Source organism: Anolis sagrei, chromosome 1 (assembly GCF_037176765.1).
Source record: "Anolis sagrei isolate rAnoSag1 chromosome 1, rAnoSag1.mat, whole genome shotgun sequence".
NCBI lineage: Eukaryota > Metazoa > Chordata > Lepidosauria > Squamata > Dactyloidae > Anolis > Anolis sagrei.
Window position 1 is genome coordinate 176,447,242 of NC_090021.1, and position 12,145 is coordinate 176,459,386.

Below are 12,145 nucleotides of genomic sequence, written 5' to 3' on the forward strand. Positions count from 1 at the left end.
TGGCCATATAGCCTGAAAAAACCTACAACAACCCAGTCTGTGTTAAGCCAAAAAGGCACTGCTGCATGGGTCAGTATGTCCCAGATCTAACGTGAAATTAGTTTCACAAAATGTAGAGCATATTGTAAACACCTGCTCCTGCTGAAGCACAATAAAGGATCCAGAATGGGGATTGTTGGAAAGGCTAAGGCCCCTTCTACACTGCCCTATAATCCAGATTATTAAAGCAAATAATCCACATTATGTGCTTTGAACTGGATTATATGAGCATTTAATCTGGATTTTATATGACAGTGTAGATGGGGCCTAAGACACCCCCTGGAAGGGGTAATTGATTACTTCCACTGCTAACTGTCACTTAGAATCATAGAATCAAAGAGTTGGAAGAGGCCTCATGGGCCATGCAGTCCAACCCCCTGCCAAGAAGCAGGAATATTGCATTCAAATCACCCCTGACAGATGGCCATCCAGCCTCTGTTTAAAAGCTTCCAAAGAGGGAGCCTCCACCACACTCCTGGGCAGAGAGTTCCACTGCTGAACAGCTCTCACAGTCAGAAAGTTCTTCCTCATGTTCAGATGGAATCCCCTTTCTTCTAGTTTGAAGCCATTGCTCCATTGCATCCTAGTCTCCAGGGCAGCAGAAAACAAGCTTGCTCCCTCCTCCCTGTGGCTTCCTCTCACATATTTATACATGGCTATCATGTCTCCCCTCAGCCTTCTCTTCTTCAGGCTAAACATGCCCAGCTCCTTAAGCCGCTCCTCACAGGGCTTGTTCTCCAGACCCTTGATCATTTTAGTCACCCTCCTCTGGACACATTCCAGCTTGTCAATATCTCTCTTGAATTGTGGTGCCCAGAATTGGACACAATATTCCAGGTGTGGTTTAACCAAAGCAGAATAGAGGGGCAGCATGACTTCCCTAGATCTAGACACTATGCTCCTATTGATGCAGGCCAAAATCCCATTGGATTTTTTCGCCGCCACATCACATTGTTGGCTCATGTTTAAGTTGTTGTCCACGAGGAGTCCAAGAGGCCAGTTTCCATGTTCAATGTACTGGTCATCCTCTTCCTGGCCTCAAACAATTTCTGGACTGTCAATTTAATCACCCTGCAGCAAAACCAGTTCCTTTTAAACTATTTCCAAACTAGATTGTCAGTGCAAAAGCGTCCTCTATCTGTATTGATCTCCATACGACAAAGATTATGGACATCTGTACCAAGGCACTTTTGGGGCAATTTGCTTAGCTTATGAGTTTGCATTCTTACTGTGCTGCCTTCATGATCTCTGGAGCTTTGTGTGAAATAAAAAGGCAGTTTAACAAACTACAGTTTTAGCCTCCCTTCTCTTTATCATCACTGCATGACCCTTGACCCAGGTCAAAGATTGGCCTGGATTTCAACAGATCAAGATTCCTGCTTACATAAAACTCCAAAATTGACTTAGAACTGGGTGCCTGTAATGTTTTGGCTTTTCCGAAACAGTTTGCATTCTCGTAATAGTTTTCTGAACACTTAGAATGTTACATCACTTACCTCTCAGCCCCAGTCATTCCTGTTGTAGTGAGGGAGGAACCCTAAGGCTGAGAGTGTTTGCAAGTTCCTTTTGCTGAGCAGGGCTGTCTGCCAAGCTCACAGACTATGTGTGCTACCTCCATATACTGGTTGCTCTAAACCAGTGTTTCTCAACCTGGGGATTGGGACCCGTGGGGGAGGGGGATCACGAGGGGGTCTCAGAGAGGTCACCAAAAATCAGAAAGCACAGTATATTCTGTTGGTCATGGGGGTTCTGTGTTTGGCCCAATTCTATCATTGGTGAGGTTCAGAATGCTCTTTCATTGTAGGTGAACTATAAATCCCAGCAATTACAACTCCCAAATGCCAAGGTCTATTTCCCCCAAACTCTGTCTGTGTTCATATTTGGGCATATGGAGTATTCATGCCAAGTTTGGTCTAGATCCTTCATTATTTCAGTCCACAGTGCTCTCTGGATGTAGGTGAACTGCAACTCTCAAACTCAAGGTCAATGCCCACCAAACCCTTCCAATATTTTCTGTTGGTCATGGGAGTTCTGTGTGCCAAGTTTGGTTCAATTCCATCATTGGTTGAGTTCAGAATGCTCTTTAATTGTAGGTGAACTATAAAACCCAGCAACTACAACTCCCAAGTGCCCAAATCAACCTCCCCCGCAACCCCCTAGTATTCAGTATATCTTCCAAATTTGGTCCAGTGAATGAAAATACATCCTGCATATCAGATATTTACGATTCATAACAGTAGCAAAATTAGTTATGAAGTAACAACGGAAATAATTTTATGGTGGGGGGGAGGGTCATCACAACATGAGGAACTTTATTAAGGGGTTGTGGCATTAGGAAGGTTGAGAACCACTGCTCAAAATCATCCTAAACTACTCTACTGCCTTCGGGCCTATGAACCTTGTTTCCTTCTCAACAAACCTTGTTTGTTTTCCTTTTCAGAAAATGGCTGAAAATCAGACAGGGCAAACTCTTACCTTCCACGGAGAAAGAACAACATGGATTTCTCCTGTGAATCTAGATGAGCTTCTGGATTTGAAAGCAAAGTACCCGCAAGCTCCTCTTGTAGTAGGGAATACTTCTGTTGGTACGTAGAATATTATTCCACATTCGAAAGAAATATTTTCTATGATGATCCACTGCAAGCTAGTCAATAGTTTGTGCAAAATCACTTCTGGATCCTTCAGTTATGGAACAGGGTTTCACAAGCAAAAGAGCAATATTCCATTTTTTATATAGAATTTCTGCAGAATTTGATAAGGTCCCAGCAAGTGTTGTAGTTTGATCATTGGACTATGACTCTGGAAACAAGGGTTTGAATGGCTGCTTGGCCATGGAAACCTTGGACAAGTCATTCACAATTAACCTCAGAGGAAGGCAAAGGCAAATCCACTCTGAACAAATCTTTCCAAGAAAATCGCATGATTGGCCTTAGCTATTGAATTTTATTTATTTATTTATTTTGTTGTGTCAGAAGCAACTTGAGAAACTGCAAGTTGCTTCTGGTGTGAGAGAATTGGCCGTTTGCAAGGAGGTTGCCCAGGGGACGCCCGGATGTTTTGATGTTTTTACCATCCTTGTGGGAGGCTTCTCTCATATCCCCGCATGAGGAGCTGGAGCTGACAGAGGGAGCTCATCCACACTCTCTCTGATTCGAACCTGCAACCTGATGGTCTTCAATCTTGCCAGCACAGGGTTTTAACCCACTATTGAATATTACAATAGGATGGCAAATTCCTAGCAATTTAATTTGTTATTTTACTAACAGGGTAGGAAGAAGTTATTGTGGGATTGTTTTTATGCCAAAAGGACTTGGTTGACTTGGAATCTGAGTCACTTTTGATTTGGGTGGTGTGCATGTTAGAACCATTTGCTGCTCTACTTCAGAAAAAACAATAGGTCAGCTCTACACCTGCAATGATCATATCTAAAAAGTCCTATAGCTGAGCCTTTTCAGTGGTGATTCCACCTGTTCAGAATATTGTGCTGGAGACATCTTACTAGGGCAAGAATACCTCATTTCCAGTAACTAAACGTTTGCCAGTAACTAAAGACATCTATGCTTAGTATTGTTCATTAATAATGGTATGTTTTAATATAGTGTCTGTTTTGTTTTTTAAAATTACATTTTTATTTTCTTTGAGTTGTTTACTACACTGGTCTTAGCTTATGAATATTGCCAGCTGAAAATCACAAACTTTCGAAGTTTTTAACAAACAGATGATTGTCAAAAGATTGTCGAAATGGTGATCCTCCACATTTTCCTTGCCCCTGTGGGCACTTCCAGACAGCACCAAATCACAGGTTTTCCATGAGGGGCAAAAAGGACCCAGGACACGAGAACAATTCTGCACATAGACCTGTTGGTCCCGGGATTTTTGCCTGTGATGTCACAACTTGCTGCTTTGTTAGGGGATTTCGAAGCCCTCCACAGGACATCCACTGGAAATGTCATTTTTAAAAAAACCTTTAATGCGTATTGTTCATACAAGTTTTGTTCCTGGGTCATACATATCTGTTCCTCATTGATTTTATCCTGAAAAGGTGGCAAAAGTTGACTAGAGGGTGAAAACTTTTTCCTCGCAAGAGAAACTTTGTTCTTCAGACGTTTAATGAACTTTGTGGCACACGAAAAACATTTGTGGAGTAAGACCACTACTTTCAAAGGCAGGACTACACTATTAAACAGGAACTGACACTTTCAAGCCAGGAACACAGAACTTCATCATTATTATTATCATTCAGAGGCTGTATGGCCATCTGTGCAGACAGATGTTGTGGTGTACTTGTGACATGGAACAACAGAGTGATTTTCCTGGGTTATACATGTTTGTTCCTCATTGCTTTTATCATAAAAATACGGGGGAAGTTGATTACATGGCTAAATCTTTGTTTGTGTGTCACAAAATTCATTGGAAATGTGGAGGATGATGTTTCTCTTGTCAGGATAACGTTTTCGACCTCTAGTCAACTGTTGCCATGTTTGTAGGATACAACCAATCAGGAACCGACATGCATAACCTGGGAACAAACCAACATGAAAAAATCCCATGTTTTCTGAGTTAGGAACATAGAGAGATTCGCATATCCGCATTTTCCAGCCAGAGATGGGATATACCCGCAACTGAAATTCTCACCTTTTTAGTGCTTTGTAGCGATTCCTCCCGTGTTTTCAGGGCATCCCCCATTTTGAACTAGGAGCTCCTGGGATTAAGGTACAGTGTGGATGGACCTTCAGTCTCATGGTTACATTTTACTTCACAGGACCTCAAATGAAATTTAAAGGTGTATTCCATCCAATTATCATCTCACCCACCAGAATATTGGACCTTCACATGGTGAAACACACAGGAGATGGTCAGTAAGCTTCATTTAACCATTTTGGGTATCATGTGAGACAGGCCCGTAGCCAGGATTTTGATTCGGGGGGGGGGGGGGCTGAGTCTGAGTGAAAGAGGGTCTACCCTAGCAAACCTTTTGTATCGTTACCCCAATACCCCCATGCATATGAGATATATTGAGCATGGTGATCAGATCATGATATGAATAAACATAACAGTTTAAATAATGTACCAGTAAGGCCTTTTCGCAGAGCACCATGAGAATTTCGGGGGGGGGGGGGCTTTGGGGGCTTCAGCTACATGCCTGATGTGAGAGAGACCATGTTAAGAGTAGTGGGAAGGAACAGTTCAAGGGTGTTCTTTATGATCTATATAACAATATCTTTTAGTTCTAAATCGAGCTGTGAAACTTGAGTTTCTGAAGGTTTCCAGCATTTATTGATCTAAACCCAAGAAAATCCAAGTCTGCGAACAGCACTTATTAAATTGTACATTGCCAACACAGTTCTCCAAGTCCTGAGTTTTTCAAATCTACTAAAAAATATGTACATGCTTTTAAAGAAGTTACTTTTTAAAAACCTGATAGACTACTTCTCTAGAAATTTTCAATGATTCTATGCCCAATGTCTGCAAGAAGTCACCAAGGAATCACTCAAGAGACCATGAATGAATATTTAATAAATGTTGTAAATATAATAATTTTCATGCAGGGGTTTCCTGAGATCTCAAAAGTATTTCAGGAGCTCCTGCATTGTAAACAAGTTGAGAATGCTGTATAAAGATACCTTGAAACAGACACATTTATACTGTACCAGCCTCATTCTTTTGATTGAAGAAAGGGACATTGAATGGTGGGGTGTTTTTCACACATAGCATATCTTGGATGTGCCAAGAAGCTCAAAATTGATGTGCTGTAACTTCTACTTTTGTTTTCAGCTGGAAGGTTATCTTTGTTAGGGGGTTGAGGCTGAAGCATTGGGAATAAAACAAAAAAGTTTTGAAACTCTATTGAGTGATTTAAAACTATTTGGGCATGAAAATTATATCTTTTTTTGGCCTGATTGATGTTTGGGGAGGCTGCTAAAATGGTATTGTGATCAGCATGCAGCATGCATGTTGCACCTTCCCCACATCAGCTTTAATAAGTAAACATAATACATCCATTTTCTTCATGCTATTCTTTAATAATTTAATGAAGTGAAGGATTATAATTGGAATAAAATTGAAACCTATGTCTGTAAAATGTTCTTCATATTTTGCTCTTTTCAGGACTAATCCTTGGAGCTGGCTGTAGCCTGACAGTGGTGAAAGATGCTCTGACAAAGGCTGTTTCCGAACTTGCAGCAGAGAAAACCAAGATATTCAGTGCTCTCTTGCAACAGTTGAAAACTCTGGGTGGTCAGCAGATCCGGAATGTGGCTGTATGTTTTGTTAGCTGAAACACTGTTTTGCAGAGGGGTAACTGTAAGAATTTATTTATTTACAGCATTTACATAGCTTGGCCCCATGTAAGCCACTCCGAGGCCCCTTTTGGGAGATGGTGGCGGGGTACAAATAAAGATGATGATGATGATGATGATGATTTATATTCTGCCCTTCTCACCCTGAAAGGGACTCAGGGCAGATCACAGAACACATACATGGCAAACATTCAATGCCATTAGACATACAGGACAGACAGACAGACAGAGGTATGTGTCTCAGCCTTTTTCCAACTTCGGCATCCTAGAGGTTATCCCCAATTCTGGTCACAGGGGGTGCTGTCGCTCCATCCTCTATGACGACATGCCTTTTTGATCACAGACTTTTCCTCCTTTTCTTTGATCGCCGGCTTTTTTATGGTGTTGTAAATGCTGTAAATAAAATAAGAATTTGCTGCAGCAAATATTGTTCTGGGATACCATGGGAACCAGCAATGGTCTCCAGATCATTAATCTGTAAATGAGCCACCAGGAACTAAATGCTGAAAAGTTTCCAGGAAAGAAAGAAACAATTGTAGCCAAAGGACACAGATATGGTACCAATCCCTGGCACACTGGGAAAAATAAATAACTGTAAGTCTCCCATGTCTAACAGCTTGAGGCTCACAGTCGTAGTCTAGCAAATTTATTGTGACATAGGCTGGTGTCCCCAGAATTAGATATCATAATAAGTGTGTTAATTTGCAATAGAGATTTTGTAGCATCCAATCCTTCAACCATCTAGATTCAGAGGGAAAAGCCCTGAATAATGAAGCAATACTCTTTTTCTATTCATGTTTTTTTTTCTTTTATTCCCTTTGACATGACTGTATAACTTTTTATTTCTGACATTCAGGCCACTAAATGTAAATTTACAAAGTAGGTAGTATAGATTTTTTTTTCACAACACAGAAATAGTTGCTCCATTTCAGACCATAAATATTATGTGACAGTCCTAAAATTGCCTATTTTTTTCCCACCAAGTCAACTTTGGCTTACTGTGACTCTCTGAATGAGAGAACTCCAAGAGACCCTGTAGCATCCTCGATGGAAACAATCCATCTGAAATCTCTCTGTCATGTTTCTTTCATGTCTTGGTGCTGTTTTCTTTTAAAAAAACAATGGCTCAGAAAAACTCCAGCAGGATCAGCTTACAATCTTTTGTTTTTATAATATTATGCAGAGCATTCAAGCAATGCAACTACAGTGTAATACGCTGTATTATAATGTGATGGATGCATGTTCAGGATTTATTTATTTATTTATTTACTTATGGTGTCAGAAGTGAATTGGGTACAGTTATTGTATAATGTATTCAAGAAGACACAAACAAAATTAAAACTCAGTGTTTTTCCACAGACAAGCAGGAAATTGAATCCTGGCCTCCAGAGTTGTTGCCCAATGGTCAAACCACTTCAAAGACCTGTCTGACATTCACTGTTGTTTTCCACTATACTGGAGAAAGGATACATTGATTTATGATGAAAAAGCAGGAACGTTTTCCTCTAGTAGGAGCAAAATATCTGCTTGTAGGTGTTCAGATCCTACCCAGTATGTGTGTTTGTGTATTCATCCATTCATTCTTTCATACCCTTTTACCATAGATTAACTTCATCAGTGACAGATTATGGTATATGTTTGCCGAGAAATTAATATTATTTAATATTCATTAATTTAATAAGCATTTCTCCCTTTTTACTTTCTAACTGCAACCTTTACCCTCCCTTTTTGTAGTCTTTTGGAGGAAACATTATATCCAGAAGTTCAACATCTGACATCAATCCTATCCTAGCAGTTGGCAACTGCATCCTCAATGTGGCATCACAAGGTAGGGCCAGAGACCATTCCCATATGCCATTTAGTGTAGCTAACTTGATTCAGGACCCTTCCACACAGCCATATAACCCAGATAATCTACAATATCTTCTGTGAATTGGATTATCTGAGTCCACAGTGTCATATAATTCAGTTCAATGTGGATTTTATATAGTTGTGTGGGACCTCAGATTGCCCAGATATTGATTCATTTGCAACTGACTAGAGATTGAAGAAGTTCGTCTTTCTATTATTAAAGACTTGATTGTGTAATGTTAATATGCAATGCAACTTTATCTATTTGAACTGAAGACACATGTCTATGTGTAAACCTACTTCTGGTGCCTGCATATCATATTGGCAAATATAGCCTTCCAAATATCTATCCTTCCTTTCTATTCCTCCTTTCTCTTATTTTTTGATATATTATATGTAGGGATGTCAGTGAAACTCCAAAAATATATTTACTTCTTTTAAATGGTGTAGAAATTAGCACAATCATTGTTCTTTAAGTCTTGTGTGCTCTTTGCTTGTCCATCTTCAAGCCCTATGTGGAAGGCTGTAGCCCAGTGGTTCTCAACTTGTGGGTCCCCAGATATTTTGGCCTACAGCTCCCAGAAACCCCAGCCAGTTTAGCAGCTGTTAGGATTTCTGGGAGTTGAAGGCCAAAACATCTGGGGACCCACAGGTTGAGAACCACTACTGTAACCCAATATGTGTGCATAATAGTTGTTAATTTTCTTTATTAGGGAAATTACGACACATACCTTTCAGAGAGCTTTTTGCTGATGGATTTGGAAACAATACCTTTGAACCAGATGAGATCCTGATGTCAGTTCACATTCCATATTCTCAGAAGGTAAACCATTTTATATCTCAGGACTCTTCCACACAGCCATTTAAAGCAGAATATCAAGGCAAAAAACCCACAGTATCTGCTTTGAACTGGGTTATCTGAGTCTGCACTGCCATATATTCCGGTTCAAAGCAGAAAATGTGAGATTTTATTCAGCTGCGTGGAAGGGGCCTCATTTTATTGTAGAAATTAATTAGAATGCATCATACAACTGGCATAATCTGACCTTTTAAATAATTTTAGAATGTTTGGGTTTACTTGAGGCTTATACCAAATACTTCCAATGAGCCATTAAAGTAAGGATGGGGAATCTGTATTCCACCAGAAAGTGGAGCATTACATCTCCTCCAATCCTTGATCATTTCTTTTGCTGCCTAGAACTGATAGGAGCTACAGTCTCACATCATCTGGAGGACCATGGGATCCTGATCCCTGTACCAGTGGAGAATTCAGTCCATGACGCTATCTCTCTCTCTCTCTCTCTCTCCTTTCTCTTTTTGCAACTCTACAGAATGAGTTTGTTTCAGCATTTCGGCAGGCCCAACGGCGGGAAAATGCGTTGCCAATTGTGAATGCAGGGATGAGGGTCCTTTTTGAAGAAAGCTCTAACATCATTAAGGATTTCAGTATCTTCTATGGCGGTGTTGGCCCCACAACTTTGGCTGCGAAGGAAACATGTCGGGCACTCATTGGGAGGTACTACATAATGTCTTTGGGATGATAATCTTTAGTCAGGTTCAGGGGGTGTGGGGCCAAATGTTTGCTCCATTATCTCTTATGAGCAGAATCAGGTCACCTAACTGCACCCAATTCCAGTAAAAAGTAAAACATTTCAATTAGAAATAACTCTTTCCCCCATCATGGTCCCTGTGAATTGTACATATGGTAGTTTGTGTGCCTGAGCAGACAGCTTCGGAACCTTCTAGATAGATTTGAAAACTTGTTTATGCTCCAAACATCCACTGCTTCAGAATGCCAAGAGTGGAAAAATATTAATTACCATACAAAATAAATAATTTAGGTCTGGAGGAGGAAATTAGGTAGGCTTCATTGGGAAGTTGGATCTGGCCATGGTGATCCATGCTCTTGTTACATCTCGGATAGATTACTGCAATGCACTCTACGTGGGGTTGCCTTTGAAGACTGTTCGGAAACTTCAATTAGTCCAGCGGGAGGCAGCCAGATTGCTCACCGGAGCATCATACAGGGAGCATACCACCCCCCTGTTGTGTCAACTCCACTGGTTGCCGGTCCAGTTCCGAGCACAATTCAAAGTACTGGTTTTGACCTACAAAACCCTATACGGTTCCGGCCCAGCGTATCTGTCCGAACGCATCTCCCTCTATGTCCCACCTCGGAGTTTAAGATCCTCCGGGGAGACCCTGCTCTCGACTCCGCTTCTATCACAAGTGAGGCTGGCGGGGACGAGGAGCAGGGCCTTCTCGGTGGTGGCCCCTCACCTATGGTATTCACTCCCCGGGGAAATTAGATCATCGCCATCCCTCTTTTCCTTTAGAAGGAAATTAAAAACATGGATTTGGGACCAAACGTTTGGGCAATCTGGCAGATAAATAAAGGACAACGACGACTGATAGGAATGGAAAATGTGGAATGAAGTTATGGACTCTGAGTTGTGAACGTTGAGCATAAGATTGGTTTTTTATTGACTGTAATATATATTGGTTGTTTTTAACTGTTAAAACTGTTTTAATTGCTGTCTATATTTTATCTGTATTACTGTGTAGGCATCGAATTGTGCCTTTTTGTAAGCTGCCCTGAGTCCCCCCTCGGGGGTTGAGAAGGGCGGGTAGAAGTACACGAAATAAATAAATAATAATAATAACAATAATAATAAGGTGCAGAAGACTGCCTTGAGGGCACGCCTTTTGCCTGCCTCTGGCTTGGAGGGGTTCTCATACTCAAAAGTTTTTTAATGTCATTGTTTCACTATCAGTTAGATACTTCAAGTACAACAGTTAATGCTTAACCAAGTGGAGTGGTAGCATTGGCCACACGCTGGAGATTTCTTTCATGCTCGGCAGTCACGGTTATGGATCCATTTTCCTCTTGAGCAGTCATAATGAGATCACTGTTCAAAATATGGGAGTGGTCATGGGTTAAAGAATTTTTGGTCACCAGAATAACAGATTTTGTGTTTAGATTAAAATCAGTTTCAGCACATTTTGTGCTTGAATAGAAAAAGTGCAGAAGACCCAATTACAAAACAAAACAGATTGTTATGTGTTTGGATAGCCTTTTAGACCAATGTAACAGTTCTAAACTTCAATTTGAGGGAAACATGTTATACTAAATTAATGCTTGCGGCAGAGTGATTATATTGTCAAATTCATATTTAATGCATCATCTGCTTTAATAAGTGCATTCCATTTATTATTTTGCCAGGCCTTGGGATGAACAGATGCTGGATGATGCTTGCAGAATGGTGCTGAAAGAAATTCTTCTCCCAAGTTCAGCTCCGGGTGGCAAAGTAGAGTTCAGAAGGACACTCATTGCTAGTTTCATCTTCAAATTTTATCTGGAAGTGCTGCAGTCACTGCAGATGAGGGTAAATTTTTGCTCTCATTGCATAACTTTTGTACATATTTCTGTTTTGTTGTCAGCAGTCTGATCCATGAAGTGTTTGAAGCCAAAGTGCGTGGATTTAAGATCATTTGATGTGTTTCTTTTTGCCTGGGTTTTTATCCACTAAGCACTTTGTTTGTAAAAAAAGTTCCCGAAATATATATATGTTTCCACAAAAAAGGGAAAAGAACAGCTGGTCGGTGGGAGAACTTTGTGAACAACTGAAAACAACACATCACACCCACTCAGGTAGAAAACTATTGATAAGAAGACAGGGAAAACACCTCTAAGTTCACTAAATTTACTTCCATAAAGGATGTGGTGTGTAGCATGGCTGGGATGGGTTTCTCTGTGGCACTTTACAAAAGAACAGAAAAGAAACCTAAAGCCATCCATAAAATGAGGCACTTACATGGCCTGTCTGGATGGGGTAGAATTCTCAGGATATGTGAGTAATTCTCTTTTGAAGGCTGTGCTGTTACACGTGTACAAGGGCTAGGAAATCTACTTTGGATAATATTCATTAATGAGCCAGTATACAAAATCTGAGCAA

The 12,145-nt window shown here is 40.5% G+C and overlaps 1 protein-coding gene across 1 annotated transcript in view; it reads left to right on the forward strand.

Moving 5' to 3' along the window:
• LOC132778693 (aldehyde oxidase 1-like) overlaps positions 1-12,145 on the forward strand; it is a 69,712-nt gene that overhangs the window by 18,438 nt on the left and 39,129 nt on the right. The window contains exons 9-15 of the mRNA XM_060781927.2: positions 2,480-2,624; positions 4,802-4,894; positions 6,148-6,299; positions 8,073-8,166; positions 8,903-9,012; positions 9,521-9,705; positions 11,413-11,575. Coding sequence (XP_060637910.2) covers positions 2,480-2,624; positions 4,802-4,894; positions 6,148-6,299; positions 8,073-8,166; positions 8,903-9,012; positions 9,521-9,705; positions 11,413-11,575 — 942 coding nt within the window. The remainder of the gene's footprint in view (positions 1-2,479; positions 2,625-4,801; positions 4,895-6,147; positions 6,300-8,072; positions 8,167-8,902; positions 9,013-9,520; positions 9,706-11,412; positions 11,576-12,145) is intronic.